Raw genomic sequence first — 21,194 nt, 5'->3', positions numbered from 1 at the left:
CCGTCGCACCCCTGCAACTACGACGGCTCAATTCTGAGCCGGCGTCCTCGTTGCAGGGGCATTTCCTCTGGGCCGGTGGGCGCTCTTTTGGAGAGCGCCCGCCGGCCCAGAGGAAATGTCTGAATGGCCGCTGCGGTCTTTTGACCGCGGTGCGGTCATTCAGCGGCGGTACCTTGGTGGACGGCCTCTGCCGTCCGCCAAGGTCAAAATGACCCCCTATGTGTTTCCAAACATTGTGCACGCCCTCAGCGTTTTTACTCTAATGTCATGGTATTGTTTCCTGCATCTGGAGTTAGGGATTATTCCAGCATTATATCACAGTTTTTTTGGTTCTGGCAACTTCTGTTCAACAGCTCCACACTCAGTTGGGCCAACCTTGTTAACATATGGGTAAAGACTGCAGTCTGACTCACAGCAGTAGGGGAGTGTGAACCTACACTCTGGAACCATTCAGACACTTCATAATAGCGGTAATGAGCAGGCCAACTGGATTCTGGACCTACGAGCACAGATCAGGGCCCAATGAGAGCAAAAACAATAACATAAGTTGTCTGGTGTGCTCACCGGACACTGTTCACATTGAACTCGATTGTATGGGCGGCATTTAGGTGATTTAGGCAACACCTCTCCACTCTCCAGCGTTACATAGAGAGAATATAAACGCTGAGTTTGTTTCGTCTGGACTATTAGGAATACTGGTGTCTCTCAAACAGGAAAGGCCAACGGCAATAGAAAAGGAACATCAGTGCTTTAGCAAGGCTCGCTTTCCCTTTGTTTCCAGACAAAAGAAAACAGGTTCCCTCATCTAGACATTCTTGAAACACTACAACAGGTCCTGTGACAAATAAAGTACTCAATAAACTGGAAAGGAAGCGTACGTTTTTGTAATTTGACAGTACCCTAGGCAAATCAAATTACGTGTATTTCAAAGGTATGCAACTCCAACCAACCAATTTGGAACAGAGTGCCTCTTCGCAAGGAGATTTATAGCAATGGCACCTCTTCCCTGAATGTAATGCGGTGGCCACTGCATATGTGCAAATGGTCAAATAGCTATGTAAACTCTAGTGGTAAAAAATACTGGTATTGCAAAGCTTATATATTTTGAGACAAAAGAGACAGGAAAGGAATAAGAAGTGGGAAAAGAGCAATTTATTGCTTTTAATGGACAGCATCCGTCATAGGTAGTGATCACAAACTATCCTCCACGATCACATGTTCCAATCTTTCCACTCGTTATTGTAATGCCCAATGCAGATGATATTGAGGGTATACTCGGTGTAAAACCTGACAGCCTTAGGGTGGTCACCCCTAGCTTTTTGCCTGCCTCCCTCCACTTTTTGGACACTGTTTTTGCTGGCTTTTAGACTCTGCGCACTTTACCACTGCTAACCAGTGCTAAAGTGCATATGCTCTCTCCCTTAAAACATGGTAACCTCGAATCATACCTGATTGGACTATTTAATTTACTTATAAGTCCCTAGTAATGTGCACTCTATGTGCCCAGGGCCTGTAGATTAAATGCTACTAGTGGGCCTGCAGCCCATTTTTCCTTGTCTCAGGCCTGCCACTGCCAGGTCTGTGTGTGCAGTTTCACTGTCACCTCGACTTGGCATTTAAAAGTACTTGCCAAACCTAAAACTCCCCTTTCTCCACATATAAGTCACCTCAAAGATGTGATCTAGGTAACCCCTAGAGCAGGGTGCTGTGTGGGTGAAAGGCAGGACATGTACCTGTGTAGTTTACATGTCCTGGTAGTGTAAAACTCCTAAATTCGTTTTTGCACTACTGTGAGGCCTGCTCCCTTCATAGGGTAACATTGGGGCTGCCCTCATACACTATTGAAGTGGTAGCTGCTGATCTGAATGGAGTAGGAAGGTCATATTTAGTATAGCCAGAATGGTAATATAAAATCCTGCTGACTGGTGAAGTTGGATTTAATATTACTATTCTAGAAATGCCACTTTTAGAAAGTGAGCATTTCTTTGCACTTAAATCTTTCGGTGCCTTACAATCCACGTCTGGCTGGGCTTGGTTGATAGTTCCTTGTGCATTCACTCAGACACACCCCAAACACAGGGTACTCAGCCTCACTTGCATACATCTGCATATTGAATGGGTCTTCCTGTGCTGGAAGGGTGGAGGGCCTGCTCTCACACAAAGGACTGCCACACCCCCTACTGGGACCCTGGCAGACAGGATTGAACTGAAAGGGGACCTGGTGCACTTCTTAGCCACTCTTTGAAGTCTCCCCCACTTCAAAGGCACATTTGGGTATAAAACAGGGCCTCTGTTCTACCTCATCAGACACTTGCTGGAGAAGAAACCTGAACCAGAAACTACATCCTGACAAGAAGAACTGCCTGGCTGCTCAAAGGACTCACCTGTCTGCTTTCTACGAAGGACTGCTGCCTTGCTGTTGGCCTGCTGCCTTGCTGAACTCTTGCCTGGCTGTGAAAGTGCTCTCCAAGTGCTTGGATAGAGCTTGCCTCCTGTTCCCTGAAGTCTCAGGACCAAAAAGACTTCTCTTTTTCACTTGGACGCTTTGTGCGGCGAAATTTTAGACGCACAGCTTGTTCCATGGCGAGAAAAATGCCGCACACCAATGCTGATCGACGCGACGCCTTCGGGACGACCGGAACTTCGACGCACAGCCTCGCAAGGACAACGCCGCCCGACCTCCAGAGGAGAAATCGACGCGACGCCTGCCGTGAGAACGAAACTTTGACACACAGCCCCGCAGAACGACGCGCAGCCGGAAAACAAGCAGGAGAATCCTCGCACAGACCCGGGACATCTGGTAATCCCTGCGATCCACAGAAAGAGACTGTCTGCGCGCCGGAAAACGACACACGACTTCCCCGCGTGAAAAATAACGGCGCAAGTCCATGTGTGCTGGGGAGAAATCGACGCACACACCATTTTTCCACGTATCTCTTCTTCTGTGGCCCTCTGAGGAGATTTTCCACTCCAAACCAGGTACTTTGTGCTTGAAAGAGACTTTGTTTGCTTTTTAAAGACTTAAGACACTATGGGGGTCATTCCGACCCTGGCGTCCGCGAATGACGGAAGCACCGCCACCAGGCTGACGGTGCTTCCCAGCCCATTCTGACCGCGGCGGTAAAGCCGTGGTCAGAAAAACGGTTCCGGCGGTTTCCCGACGGATTTCCCACGGCTGGGCGAATCCGCCAGGGCAGCGCTGCAAGCAGTGCTGCCCAGGGGATTCTGACCCCCTTCCCGCCAGCCTGTTTCTGGCGGTTTTCACCGCTAGGAAGAGGCTGGCGGTAACGGGTGTCCTGGGGCCCCTGGGGGCCCCTGCACTGCCCATGCCACTGGCATGGGCAGTGCAGGGGCCCCCTAACAGGGCCCCAGCCTGCTTTTCACTGTCTGCCTAGCAGACAGTGAACAGCGCGACGGGTGCAACTGCACCCGTCGCACACCTGCAACACCGCCGGCTCCATTCGGAGCTGGCTTCAGTGTTGCAGGCCCCCTTCCCGCTGGGCCGGCGGGCGCTAACATTGTTAGTGCCCGCTGGCCCAGCGGGAAGGTCGGAATGCCGCCAGCGGTCTTTTGACCGCCGAGCGTCCAAATGGCGGTTCCCGCCAGGCGGGCGGCAACCGCCGCCGCCGGGGTCAGAATGACCCCCTATATATCACTTTTCAGTGATATCTCTACAAATTCACATTGCAACTTTATTCGTTTTGACCTACAATTATCCTGATAAATATTATATATTTTTCTAAACACTATGTGGTGTATTTTTGTGGTGCTATATGGTGGTATTGTATGATTGATTGCACAAATACTTTACACATTGCCTTCTAAGTTAAGCCTGACTGCTCGTGCCAAGCTACCAGAGGGTGGGCACAGGATAATCTTGGATTGTGTGTGACTTACCCTGACTAGAGTGAGGGCTTTTGCTTGGACAGGGGGTAACCTGACTGCCAACCAAAAACCCCATTTCTAACATTGGTGATTAGCGGTGAGGATAGGACTTGTGTTTGTGCAGTGACGTACAGTAGCTAAGTATTTCACTACGTACCCACAGTTGAAGGTCAACTTGATTTTTATTCCTTTTTGCAAAATTTTGTTTTTTTTCTTCCTGACAATTTTCAAAAACTAAATCCTCACTCAACATGTCTCTGACTGGGTCTCAAATGGGAGACTTTGACCTAGTCCTGTTGGATACATATACGGTCAAACAGCTAAGAGGGTTCAGCAGGGCAATGAGGGTACCCACCCAAGGGGCCTCCAAAAAGGAGGACTTTCAAGTGGCGCTGAGGGCCTGGGCAGAAGCCCATTTAGAAGAGGATGATGAGGAAGAGGAGCCAGAAAATGCCCTTCAGAGGATTTGTTGCTATCTGTGGATGATGTTACCACTGCAATTGTGCCCTCTTCCAGACCAGGGAGCAGTGTCTCTGTGCAAAGCCTGACCGCAGAGGAAAGGAGAGAGGAAAGGGAGTTCCAATTGCAAATGGCAAAACTGAAAATTGAGGCTTAACAGGAGGAAAGAAGGGCTGAGAGAGAAGCCAAGCAAGCTGAGGCTGAAAGAGCAGCCAAACAAATTGTAGCTGAAATAGAAGCCAAACAAGCTGAAGTTGAAAGAGCAGCCAAACAGGTGGAAGCTGAGAGAGCTTTGGCTGAAAAGAAACTATTGTTGGCTCATGAACTGAGTCTCAGGGAGCTGGAGATCAAGGCGAGACAGTCTGAATCCAGCAATAATTGTGGCAGCATACAGACAGGACCTGCTGGAGAAAAGAAGGTTTGTATACCGAAAAATGTGGTGCCCAGTTTTGTGGTGGGAGATGACATAGATAAATGGTTAGCTGCTTATGAAGTTGCACTAAGGTCTCATGAGGTTCCTGAAGGGCAATGGGGGGTAGCTATGTGGGGTTATGTGCCGCCATTGGGGAGGGACACACTTCTCACATTGGATCAACCTGATCAAAACACATACCCACTTCAGAAAGCCACTTTACTTGCCAAGTTTGGGCTGACCCCTGAGGAATACCGCCAGAGGTTCAGGGACAGCACCAAACAAACCACACAAACATGGGTAGATTTCTTTGACTTTTCCAGTAAGGCACTGAATGGATGGGTGCGGGCAACAAAGTAGATGATTATAAAGGGTTATATGACTTGATTCTGAGAGAGCATATGCTTAATACTACTTTTCCAGAGATGCGCCAGCACTTAGTGGATAGTAAGCTGACTGATCCCAGGAGCTTGCTGAGGAGGCGGACCTCTGGGTTAGCACCAGAGTGTCCAAGAAGGTACCTGGGGGGGACACCCACAAAGGTGGTCAGGGTCCCAACAGAAGAAAGAGGGGGGAGATAAACTTACAGATAAGGAACTCTCCAAAGGCCCCCAAAAGAATTCCCAGGGAGGGGGTGGCAACCATTCCTTTTCCAGATTTGGGAAAAAGCCAGGGTCATATGATAGGTCAGGGAAATCCAACCCCAAATGCCTGTAGTGTTACCAGTATGGTCACTATAAAGGCGACCCCCAGTGCTCCAAGAGAGCACCGTCCACTACCGGACAGACACCTGGGTTGACTAGTGTAGCGCTCGGGGGGGGAGATGGACCCAGATAGCTTTGGGGAACAGGTAGAGATTTCCCTAGTGTCCCTGGGAGAAGGAGAAATTGTGCCCAAAGCCCACATGCCCCAAAATACTTCCAAGTACAGGCAGTGGGTCACCATTGATGGGCAGAAGGTGAAGGCTCTGCGTGACATAGGAGCCAGTATGACTACTATCAAGAGTCAGCTGGTGTCAACAGAGCAGATAGTCCCTAATACATTCCACCAGGTCATAGTCGCTGACAATCGTTACAGTCACCTACCGGTGGCTCTGGTTCCCTTTGAGTGGGAGGGGGTCTCTGGTACTCTGAAAGTAGCTGTGAGTCCTGCCATGCCTGTGGATTGTCTGTTAGGCAATGATCTTGAGCATACTGCTTGGAAAGAAGTGGAGCTCAGATCTCACCTGGAGATGTTAGGGTTACCTGAGTGGGTCTGCATGACCACACGGTCCATGGCTGACCGAGAGGGAAGTGTAGGAGGCTGGCCTGGTTTGTAGTGGGTACCAAGGGGTACTTATACTCTGCACCAGGTCCAGTTATCCCTTATTAGTGTAGAAGAGGTGTTCTAGCAGCTTAGGCTGATAGAAAAGGGTAGCTTAGCGGAGCAGCTTAGGCTGAACTAGGAGACATGCAAAGCTCCCACTATACCACTAGTGTCATATGCACAATATCATAAGAAAACACAATACACAGATATACTAAAAATAAAGGTATTTTATTTTTATGACAATATGCCAAAAGTATCTCAGTGAGTACCCTCAGTATGAGGATAGCAAATATACACAAGATATATGTACACAATACCAAAAATATGCAGTAATAGCAATAGAAAGCAATGCAAGCAATGTACAGTCACAATAAATTGCAATGAGAGCACATAGGTATAGGGGCAACACAAACCATATATTCCAAAAGTGGAATGCGAACCACGAATGGACCCCAAACCTATGTGAGCTTATAGAGAGTCACAGGGACTGTAAGAAAACAGTGAGGGTTAGGAAAATAGCTCACCCCAAGACCCTAAAAAGTAGGTGTAAAGTGCACCTAAGGTCCCCAAAGAGCACAGAAGTCGTGATAGGGGAATTCTGCAAGGAAGACCAACACCAGCAATGCAACAATGATGGATTTCTGGACGAGAGTACCTGTGGAACAAGGGGACCAAGTCCAAGAGTCGCGACAAAGTCGAGATTGGGCAGATGCCCAGGAAATGCCAGCTGAGGGTGCAAAGAAGCTGCCACCAGATAATAGAAGCTGTGGATTCTGCAAGAACGAAGAGGACTAGGAACTTCCCCTTTGGAGGATGGATGTCCCACGTCGTGAAGAAGCTTGCAGAGGTGTTTCCAAGCAGAAAGACCGCAAACAAGCCTTGCTAGCTAAAAGGGTCGTGGTTAGGGTTTTTGGATGCTGCTGTGGCCCAGGAGGGACCAGGAGGTCGCCAATTGCGTGAGGAGACAGAGGGGGTGCCCAGCAAGATACGGAGCCCTCACAGAAGCAGGCAGCACCCGTAGAAGTGCCAGAAAAGGCACTACGAAGAAGAGTGAACCGGAGCTCACCCGAAGTCACAAAAGGAGATCCCACGACGCCGGAGGACAACTCAGGAGGTTGTGCACTGCAGGTTAGAGTGTCGGGGACCCAGGCTTGGCTGTGCACAAAGGAAATCCTGGAAGAGTGCACAGAAGGCGGAGAAGCTGCAAATCATGCAGTACCCAGCAATGCAGTTTAGCGTGGGGAGGCAAGGACTTACCTCCACCAAACTTGGACTGAAGAGTCACTGGACTGTGGGAGTCACTTGGACAGAGTTGCTAAGTTCCAGGGACCACGCTCGTCGTGCTGAGAGGGGACCCAGAGGACCGGTGATGCAGTTCTTTTGGTGCCTGCGGTTGCAGGGGGAGGATTCCGTCGTCCCACGGGAGATTTCTTCGGAGCTTCTAGTGCAGAGAGGAGGCAGACTACCCCCACAGCATGCACCACCAGGAAAACAGTCGAGAAGGTGGCAGGATCAGCGATACAAGGTTGCAGTAGTTGTCTTTGCTACTTTGTTGCGGTTTTGCAGGCTTCCTGAGCAGTCAGCGGTCGATTCCGTGGCAGAAGGTGAAGAGAGAGATGCAGAGGAACACTGATGAGCTCTTGCATTCGTTATCTAAAGAATTCCCAAAGCAGAGACCCTAAAAAGCCAGAAAAGGAGGTTTGGCTACTTAGGAAGGAGGATAGGCTAGCAACACAGGTAAGAGCCTATCAGAAGAAGTCTCTGATGTCACCTGCTGGCACTGGCCACTCAGAGCAGTCCAGTGTGCCAGCAGCACCTCCGTTTCCAAGATGGCAGAGGTCTGGAGCACACTGGAGGAGCTCTGGGCACCTCCCCTGGGAGGTGCAGGTCAGTGGAGTGGTCACACCCCTTTCCTTTGTCCAGTTTCGCGCCAGAGCAGAACTGGGGGATCCCTGAACCGGTGTAGACTGGCTTATGCAGAGATGGGCACCATCTGTGCCCATCAAAGCATTTCCAGAGGCTGGGGGAGGCTACTTCTTCCCAGCCCTGACACCTTTTTCCAAAGGGAGAGGGTGTAACACCCTCTCTCTGAGGAAGTCCTTTGTTCTGCCTTCCTGGGCCAAGCCTGGCTGGATCACAGGGGGGCAGAAACCTGTCTGAGGGATTGGCAGCAGCAGCAGTTGCAGTGAAACCCCGGGAAAGGTAGTTTGGCAGTACCCGGGTCTGTGCTAGAGACTCAGGGATCATGGAATTGTCCCTGACAATTCCATGATCTTAGACATGTTACATGGCCATGTTCGGAGTTACCATTGTGACCTATGTATAGTGCACGCGTGTAATGGTGTCCCCGCACTCACAAAGTCCGGGGAATTTTCCCTGAACTATGTGGGGGCACCTTGGCTAGTGCCAGGGTGCCCACACACTGAGTAACTTAGCACCCAACCTTTACCGGGTAAAGGTTAGACATATAGGTGATTCATAAGGTTCTTAAGTGCAGTGATAACTGGCTGTGAAATAACATGGACGTTATTTCACTCAGGCTGCAGTGGCAGGCCTGTGTTAGAATTGTCAGAGCTCCCTATGGGTGGCAAAAGAAATGCTGCAGTCCATAGGGATCTCCTGGAACCCCAATACCCTGGGTACCTCAGTACCATATACTAGGAAATTATAAGGGTGTTCCAGTATGCCAATGTGAATTGGTGAAATTGGTCACTAGCCTGTTAGTGACAATTTGGAAAGCAAAGAGAGAGCATAACCACTGAGGTTCTGGTTAGCAGAGCCTCAGTGAGACAGTTAGTCATCACACAGGGAACACATATAGGGCACACTTATGAGCACTGGGGCCCTGGCTGGCAGGGTCCCAGTGACACATACAACTAAAACAACATATATACAGTGAAATATGGGGGTAACATGCCAGGCAAGATGGTACTTTCCTACAGGAAGTCAAGGGCGTCTGGAGCCTGGAACAATGGCCCAGAAAGCTGCCAAGAGGAGGGGCAAGGGGAGCGGGAAACCGGTCCCAGAAGTTCCCGCAGTGGTTAACAGGGCTCCTGAGGAGGAGGCTCCTGAGCCAACTGGAAAGACATGGCCACCCTAGGTGACCTACCGGAGCTTGCTGGCTGGCAAGTTGAGGGAGGACCCACCAGGGAGGAATTCTGCAAGGCGCAGAAAGAATGTCCCAATCTAGAGGGTCTGAGGAAGCAAGCCTCAGACCAGGCGGCAGGTGAAGCCTCTGGCGATCACCACATATATTGGGAGAATGATCTCCTCTACAGTGAGCCTAAGGTACCGGCCTTTGGGGCAGCGCGTACGCTGGTGGTCCCCCAGTGTTACTGAACCTTCCTACTGGGTCTGGCCCACGACATTCCCCTGGCAGGACATTTGGGGCAAGGCAAGACCTTTGACAGGCTTGTCACCCACTTTTATTGGCCCAGAATGAGGACAAACTCAGATAAATTCTGTAGGTCTTGTCCTACCTGCCAGGCCAGTGGTAAAGCAGGGAAAAGGGTAAAAAAAAAACTGATTCCACTTCCTGTAGTTGGCACCCCCTTTGAAAGGGTGGGCATCGACATTGTTGGTCCATTAGACCCCAAAACTGCCTTAGGCAACAGGTTCATCCTTGTTTTGGTGGACCATGCCACCCGTTACCCAGAGGCAATCCCTCTGAGGACCGTAACTGCACTGGTGGTGACCAGAACTCTGATGGGGATATTTACCCGTGTGTGATTCCCAAAGGAGATAGTGTCTGACAGAGGCACTAACTTCATGTCTGCATACATAAAGTCTCTGTGGGATGCGTGTGGTGTAACCTACAAGTTCACCACACCCTATTACCCCCAATCTAATGGTCTTGTGGAGAGATTCAACAAGACCTTCAAAGGCATGATTGGTGGCCTCCCTGAGGCCATGAGGCGTAAGTGGGACGTCCTCCTACCATGCCTTCTCTTTGCTTACCGAGAGGTCCCCCAGAGGGGGGTGGGGTTCAGTCCCTTTGAGCTTCTCTATGGGTACCCTGTCAGGGACCCTTAAGCATTGTCAAGGAGGGGTTGGAGAGAGCTCCAAAGGCACCCCCTCAGGATGTGGTCAGCTACATGTTGGCCCTCCGCAACCAGATTACCCGCTTCTGGAAAGAGGCCCAAAGTAACCTTGAGGCCAGTTAAGAGGTAATGAAACGCTGGTATGACCAGAAGGCCACCCTGGTAGAGTTTCAACCTGGAGACAAAGTGTGGGTAATGGAGCCAGTAGAGCCTAGAGCTCTCCAGGACCGCTGGTCTGGTCCATTTAAAGTAAAGGAGCGGAAAGGAGAGCCAATTACCTAGTGGAGCTCCAAACCCCTAGGAACCCCCTAAGGGTCCTCCATGTCAACCGACTAAAGGCTCATTTTGAGAGGTCTGAGGTCAACATGCTTCTGGTCACAGATGAAGGAATGGAAGAGGAGAGTGAACCTCTCCCCGACCTCCTCTCTGCCCAAGAAGGTGATGGGTCAGTGAAAGGGGTCATCCTCTCTGACTCCCTGACTCTAAACCAGAAAGGAGACTGCTATGAGCTGTTGGAGCAGTTCTCCCCCCTGTTCTCCCTTACTCCTGGACTGACCCACCTCTGTGTTCATGACATTGACACCGGTGACAGTCTCCCTGTGAAGAACAAAATTTACAGGTTATCGGATAAGGTGAAAGCCAGCATCAAGGAGGAGGTCTCCAAGATATTAGCTTTAAGGGTTATCGAGAAATCCAGTAGTCCCTGGGCCAGCCCAGTGGTGTTGGTGCCTAAGGCTACTGCCCCAGGTGCGAAGCCAGAACTCCGGTTCTGTGTGGACTACTGGGGTCTCAACTCAGTCACCCGGACTGATGCTCACCCCATCCCCCGAGCTGATGAGCTCGTTGACAGACTGGGCGCTGCCAAGTTCCTGAGTACGTTTGATCTTACTTCAGGGTACTGGCAGATCGCCCTGACTGAGGGGGCTAAGAGAGATCCGCATTTTCAACCGTTGATGGCCATTTCCAGTTCCGGGTGATGCCATTTGGATTGAAAAATGCCCCTGCTACCTTCCAACGGTTGGTTAACGGGGTCCTAGCTGGCAAGGATGCCTTCTGTGCAGCCTACCTGGATGACATAGCTGTCTACAGTTCCAGCTGGGAGGAACACCTGCTCCAACTCAAGGAGGTGCTTCAGGCCCTGCAACAGGCAGGCCTGACCATCAAGGCTAGTAAGTGCCAGATTGGGCAGGGTTCCATGGTGTACTTGGGACACCTAGTGGGTGGTGGCAAGGTGCAGCCACTCCAGGCCAAGATTGAAACTATCAAGGCCTGGCAACCACATAGAACTCAGACTGAGGTGAGAGCCTTTTTAGGCCGCACAGGATACTACTGAAGATTTGTCAAGGGCTATGGTACCATTGTGTCACTCTTAACAGAACTCACTTCCAAGAAACAACCTAGGTTGGTGAATTGGACAGAGGCTTTTCAGAAAGCCTTTGACTCCCTGAAGGAAGCCATGTGCACAGCCCCCGTGCTCAAGGCCCATGACTACTCCCAGGAATTTATCGTGCAGACAGACGCTTCAGAGCATGGCATAGGGGCGGTCCTAGCACAGCTAAATGAGGAGGGCCTAGACCAACCAGTAGTCTTTATTAGCAGAAGGCTATTACCACGGGAACAGAGGTGGAGTGCTATTGAAAGAGAAGCTTTTGCTGTGGTCTGGGCACTGAAGAAGTTAAGACCCTACCTGTTTGGGACTCACTTCCGGGTTCAGACAGACCACAGGCCCCTCAGATGGCTCATGCAGATGAGGGGTGAGAATCCAAAACTCTTGAGGTGGTCCATTTCCCTACAGGGGATGGACTTTACGGTGGAGCATCGCCCCGGGGTTGACCACGCCAGTGCTGATGGTCTCTCCAGATACTTCCGCCTTAGCGATGAGAGCTCCCAGGAGGTCGGGTAGCTCTCCCCACTTTCAGCTGGGGGGGACACATGTTACACCTGACAGCCTTAGGGTGGTCACCCCTAACTTTTTGCCTGCCTCCCTCCACTTTTTGGACACAGTTTTTGCTGGCTTTTAGACTCTGCGCACTTTACCACTGCTAACCAGTGCTAAAGTGCATATGCTCTCTCCCCTAAAACATGGTAACCTCGAATCATACCTGATTGGACTATTTAATTTACTTATAAGTCCCTAGTAATGTGCACTCTATGTGCCCAGGGCCTCTAGATTAAATGCTACTAGTCAGCCTGCAGCACTGGTTGTGCCAACCACTTAAGTAGCCCCTTTTCCTTGTCTCAGGCCTGCCACTGCCAGGCCTGTGTGTGCAGTTTCACTGTCACCTCGACTTGGCATTTAAAAGTACTTGCCAAGCCTAAACCTCCCCTTTCTCCACATATAATTCACCTCTAAGATGTGCCCTAGGTAACCCCTAGAGCAGGGTGCTGTGTGGGTGAAAGGCAGGACATGTACCTGTGTAGTTTACATGTCCTGGTAGTGTAAAACTACTAAATTAGTTTTTGCACTACTGTGAGGCCTGCTCCCTTCATAGGCTAACATTGGGGCTGCCCTCATACACTATTGAAGTGGTAGCTGCTGATCTGAAAGGAGTAGGAAGGTCAAATTTGGTATGGCCAGAATGGTAATGTAAAATCCTGCTGACTGGTGAAGTTGGATTTAATATTACTATTCTAGAAATGCCACTTTTAGAAAGTGAGCATTTCTTTGCACTTAAATCTTTCGGTGCCTTACAATCCACGTCTGGCTTGGCTTGGTTGACAGCTCCTTGTGCATTCACTCAGACACACCCCAAACACAGGGTACTCAGACTCACTTGCATACATCTGCATTTTGAATGGGTCTTCCTGGGCTGGGAGGGTGGAGGGCCTGCTCTCACACAAAGGACTGCAACACCCCCTACTGGGACCCTGGCAGACAGGATTGAACTGAAAGGGGACCTGGTGCACTTCTTAGCCACTCTTTGAAGTCTCCCCCACTTCAAAGGCACATTTGGGTATAAAACAGGGCCTCTGCCCTACCTCATCAGACACTTGCTGGAGAAGAAACCTAAACCAGAAACTAGATCCTGACAAGAAGAACTGCCTGGCTGCTCACAGGACTCACCTGTCTGCTTTCTACAAAGGACTGCTGCCTTTCTGTTGGCCTGCTGCCTTGCTGAACTCTTGCCTGGCTGTGAAAGTGCTCTCCAAGGGCTTGGATAAAACTTGCCTCCTGTTCCCTGAAGTCTCAGGACCAAAAAGACTTCTCTTTTTCACTTTGTCGCTTTGTGCGCCGAAATGTTCGACGCACAGCGTGTTCCGCGGCGAGAAAAACAACGCACACCGACGCTGATCGATGCGACGCCTTTGGGACGACCGGAACCTCGATGCACGGCCTCGCAAGGACAATGCCGCCCGACCTCCAGAGGAGAAATCGACGCGACGCCTGCCATGAGAGCGAAACTTCAACGCGCAGCCCCGCAGAACGACGCGCAGCCGGAAAACAAGCAGGAGAATCCACGCACAGACCCGGGACATCTGGTAATCCCCGCGATCCACAGAAAGAGACTGTCCGCGCGCCGGAAAACGACGCACAACTTCCCCGCGTGAAAAATAACGACGCAAGTCCGTGTGTGCTGGGGAGAAATCGACGCACACACCATTTTTCCACGTATCTCTTCTTCTGTGGCCCTCTGAGGAGATTTTCGACTCCAAACCAGGTACTTTGTGCTTGAAAGAGACTTTGTTTGCTTTTTAAAGACTTAAGACACTATGGGGGTCATTCTGACCCCGGGCGGCGGCGGAAGCCGGCGGCCTGGCTGGGACCGCCAGAATACCGCTGCGCGGTCAAAAGACCGCCGCGGGTATTCTGGGTTTCCCGCTGGGCTGGCGGGCGACCGCCAGAAGGCCGCCCGCCAGCCCAGCGGGAAACACCCTTCCATGAGGATGCCGGCTCCGAATGGAGCCGGCGGAGTGGATGGGTGCGATGGGTGCAGTTGCACCCGTCACGATTTTCAGTGTCTGCATGGCAGACACCGAAAATCTTGGTGCGGCCCTGTTACGGGGGCCCCTGCAGTGCCCATGCCATTGGCATGGGCACTGCAGGGGCCCCCAGGGGCCCCACGACACCCCATACCGCCATCCTCTGCCTGGCGGCCAAAACCGCCAGGAACAGGATGGCGGTATGGGGGTCGGAATCCCCATGGAGGCGCAGCAAGCTGCGCCGCCATGGAGGATTCCCCAGGGCAGCGGAAAACCGGCGGTACACCGCTGGTTTTCCGTTTCTGACCGCGGCTGTACCGCAGCGGTCAGAATGCCCAAGGGAGCACCGCCAGCCTGTTGGCGGTGCTCCCGCGGTCGTTGGCCCTGGCGGATTTTACCGCCAGGGTCAGAATGACCCCCTATATATCATTTTTCAGTGATATCTCTACAAATTCACATTGCAACTTTATTCGTTTTGACCTACAATTATCCTGATAAATATTATATATTTTTCTAAACACTGTGTGGTGTATTTTTGTGGTGCTATATGGTGGTATTGTATGATTTATTGCACAAATACTTTACACATTGCCTTCTAATTTAAGCCTGACTGCTCGTGCCAAGCTACCAGAGGGTGGGCACAGGATAATCTTGGATTGTGTGTGACTTACCCTGACTAGAGTGAGGGCTTTTGCTTGGACAGGGGGTAACCTGACTGCCAACCAAAAACCCAATTTCTAACACTCGGCATTTAAGAAAACACAACCTGTTGCAAAGTGCAAATATACAGGGAAGGTCTGCAAGACAAGGAGAAAGTGGTCGCATTGATACACCTGAACAGATTGTTGAATACCAACATAAGTAGCCAAATGGTAAACAACTCTTATGCGTTATAGTTCAGGTTAAACCAAGGGTAATGGAAACTGGAGAAAAATCAAGGTATAGTGGAGGAATGGCATCAGGGTGGGAAAAGAGAGGGAATGCGAGAGAGAGACAGACGGACCGATGAAACAATAATAAATGTAACTTTATCTGACTCCTAAGAAATGTATCTTTTCCTTTGCCATAACCGATTGCTTATTGGGACAATGAAGGACAAAATCTTATAGCTCTAGGGCCACAAGTAAATTAATCATATTCTGTTGGAGATTAGTACTAAGAGAGATTGCCATTAGCTGAATAACGGAATATCAATACTGTAGCTAGTGGAGAAAGGTGTGCAACACATTCTATAATCAATCAATCAATCAATCAGGAATTTGTAAAGTGCACTACTCACCCGTGAGGGTCTCAAGGAGGGGAGGGAGGAGAAGCGTGGGGGAGATGCTGCTACTGCTCGAACAGCCAGGTCTTGAGAAGGTAAGGAGCTTTTTGGTCTGATGCAGGTGGGTGGGAAGAGTGTTCCACGTTTTGGTGGCGAGGTGCGAGATTGATCTACCACCGGTTGTAGTTCTGGGGATGAGTGGGGCGAGGGCGGAGCCAGCGGAGCGGAGATGCTGGGTTGGGGTGTAGAAAGAGAGTTGTCTGTTGAGGTATTCTGGTCTGGTGTTGTGCAGTGCTTTGTGAGCGTGGGTGAGGAGTTTGAAAGTGATTCATATTTTGACTGGGATGAGACTCAGATGCTGCAATAATGGGACATAAGCGCTGTCACATTCTGAGGGAATGAAATCAACTGCACTCTAAACAACCAAGAGAGCAAAGCTTGAGCATGAGCCTAATAGTAGCATATCAACAGAGCATGCAAAAAGTAATTTCCAGGCCGCATCACCTGGTTGAAAGCAGGATTCTATAGAAGTGCACATGCTAAAATGCATGAGAGACAGTGTTGTTCCACGTGCTTTTTGGGATACGCATTTAAAACCCATGAATGCTCAGCCCTAATAAACCAATTCCAGATAAGCAGGCTCAGCATCACCAGGCCATCCAAAAATGTGCGGCTATGGTAGAGCGCCATGGTGTTCGCATAATATTTTTAGCTTTAGTAAGATGATGCCATTCTAGTTAACTAATACTTATGATCCCGAAGTGAACATGAGCACGTTCATCAGACGTGAAGTGGTTAATACAATACGATTTTAACTCCCTTTGACCCATGTTAAATACCTTTCCGGTATGTGCTTGTTTACTGCCTGTGCTCTTTAACTTTAACCTTAAATTTGCTGAGGATAGTCCTCTCATCGGTTCCTAGGACATTTGCCAATTGGTAAAATTGAAGTGCATATTTCCATATTTGGAAGACTAGTTATTCAGATATAATGAAATATGTTTTCGTGAAGAGAAGATAAAATACAATCTTCCTGTGGATCTAAACTAACATCCACTCGCTCTCAGAACGCAGAACAAGCAGTTATAATTAGTTATTGAATTTACTTTGAACTAAAATGACACAACGAAAATAAACATCCCAGAGTTCCTTAGAGGAGTTCAAAATTTCTTTCAATTAATCAAAAGAGAGAATGATCCAACAGGAATATGTAGTGATGTGTGACAGTGCAATAATTTGGAGTATTCAAAGACATTCCATATTATAATACGGAGGCATTGGAAGAAAGAGAAACTTCTAAAAGAAATAGGTCTGATGATGAATGATATTAAGTAGAGGGCTTCAAAATCACTCCGCAAAGCGGAGTTTCGAAAACAAGAAGAAAGTATGGTTTGATTTAAAGTAATTTCCTTTACTCATGTTTGTCAATATGTTTTCTTTAGATCCTGCTAAATGCAAGCTTAAGACAAAACCTCTCGAAATTGAAGGGTGTTTGGTTCAAACAAATGTCACAGAATCCTACTGTGAATTAGAAAACATCACTGCTTCTTTGTAAGTATGAAAACTAGTAAAATCATTGCTCATGTTTGCTTTTTTCAGTATGCTATTACTTCAGTTGTGGGTTACAGTTTTGTGTAATGATTTGAATGGAATAGGAACAAGACAACACTTTAAACATTCTGAAGATATGCCATGTGTGCAAATCACTGGTAACCCTATCCTAGAGGCAAAGGTCTGAATTTGCAGGGAGGGATGGCTGGATTTCAGTCCAAAAGCCCCAGTACAAAGATATCTGACGTCATGCGCTGGTATTTACCCGCAGTGACTAAAAGGACGTTTTTGGAGTTTTTTGATTAGCTGTGCAGAACTTCTCCTAATGCTACAATACTTTATAAATACATGGGTCACCAGAAGTAGTTTTAGGCAGATTTTAGTTTGTTGGAGCATACTATTAATGAGGAAGTAAGTTTAAATCAATTAAGCCCCATATTTTTATTTTTATTTTGAACCTCATGATTTACGGTCCTCTGCCATTATTGAGACCCCTTAATGGAGTCTCATCCACTAGACGCTTCTGTCAAAAGAAATAGTGAGATGCAGCTGCTAGATCTGACCGTAAATGAAGACGTGCTGCTGTGCTCTTGGGGGTCAGAGGCCCTGCACAGGTTGCATGCGAACACATGTGGATACACGTGCATACCTGTGCAGGCTGAACCAAGAAGAAGACTGTTGTCGACTCAGACTTCTGTCTGCACATAGGGAGCTCTGCCCACAGGGGGTACAAAAATAATTGGTCATGCCTTGTTCAGACCTTATAGTTTATATTGGCACTGATAAATAAATATTCCCTATATTTTTGACTGAAGTGTAAGTCTGTCTTCACTATATTTACACTTTGAGTAAACACTGGTTAAAATCCAATTTTGGAGTGTCTCAATATAGAAAAACAAACTGTTCACAAAGTTTTTCCTACATTTCTCTAGGTCACGTACACAATCAAAATATATTTTTTTACTTCTATGTGTTCCCTTGATGTATTTTGACAGTTATAATATTTCCCTGAACCTACCTTGTGAGATTCAGACTATGAACTATCCTACTAAGCTAATTACTATGCTGGCCACCTGGCAACTCTAAGACTGTGTCTGGAATCAAGGCCCATGTTGGAGGGATTAGCCTTCTCTGAGGAGAAGAAGGGAACATGGAAGATCTGTTTTAGGTGACTAGAAGATGCTGACTGACAAACCTAAGACAAAAGAACAGTAGCACCAGTCACCAGTTTTGCAGTGTAAGTTAGCAGTGTAATTAAGTTATAGACAGAGGTCTTCCAGGCCTTTGCTTGACTACGACACCTTTAAAAAAGTCCAATAAACCTTGCAGTTGGGTGGGCAAGGATGTGAGCTGCTCTCAGGAAACGTCTGCTTGGAGTGGAGGGATGATACTCATCACCTCAACATTTGTACTTAAGAGCAGTCTGATCACACCGATTGTTAGAAATGGGGTCTTTGGTTGACAGTCAGGTTACCCCCTGTTCAAGCAAGGACCCTCACTCTAGTCAGGGTAAAAGAGAATCACCCTAAGCTAACCCTTGCTTACCCCCTTGGTAGCTTGGCAGAGCAGTAGGCTTAACTTCAGAGTGCTAGGTGTAAAATATTTGTATCAACACACACACAGTAACTTAATGAAAACACTACAAATGACACAACACCAGTTTAGAAAAATAGGAAATATTTATCTAAACAAAACAAGACCAAAACGACAACAAATCCACAATACACAAGTCAAGTTATCAATAAAAATGCAAAAAGAGTCTTTAAGTAGTTTTAAACACACACTAATGCTGTCAGAGTGAAAAAGTACCTTGGGTGTGTCAAAAATAACCCTGCAGGGGTGGGCGCGCGTCAAAAATGGCTTGCGATGCGTTGATTCCACTCACGAGAGGGACCTTTTGTCGTTTCTCCTTTCACTGGGTCAGGATGCATTATTTCTTCTCTCCGCAGGGGAGCAATGCGTTGTTCCGGTCAGCACTCTGGGGTCCGGGCAGGCCTTGCGTTGTTTTTCCACACCCAGCAGTACTTGAGTCGGAAATCCAGCCACATGATGATCCGAAAACCCCGCACCGCGGGTTGTGATCTCCCAGCCTCCGTCAGCGATGCTGCACGCCGTTGCTCCTGCTCCATGCGTCGATCCTTCGGTCGCGTTTCCTGCAAGCGTTGATTATCAGCTGCAGAGCCGTCATTTCTTCAGCCGCAGATCGGGGTGACTTCGATCTTTTCCCCGCACAGTGCTCTGTGCGTGGATTTCCTTGTCTTTAGGCTGCCAGCTTCTCCTTTGAGGGTCCCAGGAACTGGATGGGCACCACAGGGCAGAGTAGTGGTCTCTCCAGAGACTCCATGTGCTGGCAGAGAGAAGTCTTTGCTGTCCCTGAGACTTCAAACAACAGGAGGCAAGTGCTAAATCAAGCCCTTGGAGATTTCTTCTCAAGATGGAAGGCACACAAAGTCCAGTCTATGCCCTCTTACTCTGGCAGAAGCAGCAGCTGTAGGATAGCCCCACAAAGCACAGTCACAGGCAGGGCAGCTCTTCTTCCTCAGCTCTTCAGCTCTTCTCCAGGCAGAGGCTCCTCTTGTTTCCAGAACTGTTTCTAAAGTCTGTGGTTTTGGGTGCCCTTCTTATACCCCATTTCTCCTTTGAAGTAGGCCTACTTCAAAGCAAAGTCTCTCTTGAATGTGAAATCCTGCCTTGCCCAGGCCAGGCCCCAGACACTCACCAGGGGGTTGGAGATTGCATTGTGTAAGGGCAGGCACAGCCCTTTCAGGTGTGAGTGACCATTCCTCCCCTCCCTCCTAGCACAGATGGCTTATCAGGATATGAAGGCTACACCCCAGCTCCCTTTGTATCACTTTCCACTGTGAGGTGCAACCAGCCCAACTTTCAAACTGACCCAGACAGGGAATCCACAAACAGGCAGAGTCACAGGCAGAAAAGGTATAAGCAAAAAAATGCTCACTTTCTAAAAGTGGCATTTTCAAACACACAATCTTAAAATCAACTTTACTAAAAGATGCATTTTTAAATTGTGAGCTCAGAGACCCCAAACTCCACATGTCCATCCGCTCCCAAAGGGAATCTACACTTTAATCAGATTTAAAGGTAGCCCCCATGTTAAACTATGAGAGGGACAGGCTTTGCAACAGTGAAAAACAAATTTAGCAATATTACATTGTCAGGACATATAAAACACCTTACTATATGTCCTACCTTAACCATACACTTCACCCTGCCCTTGGGGCTACCTAGGGCCTACCTTAGGGGTGTCTGACATGTAAGAAAAGGGAAGGTTTAGGCCTGGCAAGTGGGTACACTTGCCAAGTCGAATTTACAGTTAAAAACTGCACACACAGACACTGCAATAGCAGGTCTGAGACATGATTACAGAGCTACTTATGTGGGTGGCACAACCAGTGCTGCAGGCCCACTAGTAGCATTTGATTTACAGGCTCTGGGCACCTCTAATGCACTGTACTAGGGACTTACTAATAAATCCACTCATCGATAAGCCAATTACAGACACATTTTGTAAAGGAGGACTTGCACTTTAGCACTGGTTAGCAGTGGTAAAGTGCCCAGAGTAACAAAAACAGTAAATCAGAGTCCAGCACACATCAACAACCTGGGGAACAGAAGCAAAAAGTTAAGGGAGACCATGCCAAAGATGAAAAGTCTAACACCGATGAAACGTGGGTTTCTCTTCACATAATTGAGGCGGCTTCATGAACCCTGCAATCCCAATCCCACCTACCATCTAACCCTCCAGCAACAGTCGCACACAACCTAGCAATCTGATGGCCCAAGTTAAGGGGGTCCAGAACGGACAATAAACTAACATAAAAAAGGCAAAACAATAAAGACAATAATTGCACTTTGACCTGCAAAGAACATTTACAGCAATACTTTTTCTGCAGTATATTGTTCCTTAAATCTGTAATGTATCCATTCAAAAGCCTTAAAACTACATGTCAGTGAGATGCAAGCATCCCATCACGTGAGAAGAAATGGGCTTAATTTATTGGTGTGCTAGTTTACTTAACCGGGATAGAACAATAGATGTCACGAGCCCCTAAACTTTCTTAAGTAGACAATTTATCATAAAAGCCATCAAAGTGAGTAAATATTTAACATCAGTGACAGCTTTTTTGCGTTGCTTAGTCACTGCTTTGTGCAATGAAAATGGCATAAGAAGGCCATCCTAATATTTTGCAAGAATCATATCCATTTAGTGCACAGACTTGTGTCTCAATTTAAAATTCCTCACAAGCAGTGTACAGCACTGCCAGCATATAGCATGTTAGACCTGTCAATCTTAGGGTGATCTTCCCCCAAATGTTTTACCTTCCTCCATCAC

General features: G+C 48.4%; 1 protein-coding gene across 1 annotated transcript in view; it reads left to right on the top strand.

Annotated features, from left to right (window-relative positions):
- LOC138283523 (mucin-2-like) overlaps positions 1-21,194 on the top strand; it is a gene marked incomplete at its 5' end in the record, with an annotated part of 528,362 nt that overhangs the window by 487,009 nt on the left and 20,159 nt on the right. Inside the window, one exon of the mRNA XM_069221463.1 lies at positions 16,732-16,840. Coding sequence (XP_069077564.1) covers positions 16,732-16,840 — 109 coding nt within the window. The remainder of the gene's footprint in view (positions 1-16,731; positions 16,841-21,194) is intronic.

The sequence above is a fragment of the Pleurodeles waltl genome, chromosome 3_1, assembly GCF_031143425.1.
Source record: "Pleurodeles waltl isolate 20211129_DDA chromosome 3_1, aPleWal1.hap1.20221129, whole genome shotgun sequence".
Lineage (NCBI taxonomy): Eukaryota > Metazoa > Chordata > Amphibia > Caudata > Salamandridae > Pleurodeles > Pleurodeles waltl.
Note: the sequence above shows the minus strand (reverse complement) of the source record. Positions and strands in the feature narration are given on the sequence as shown.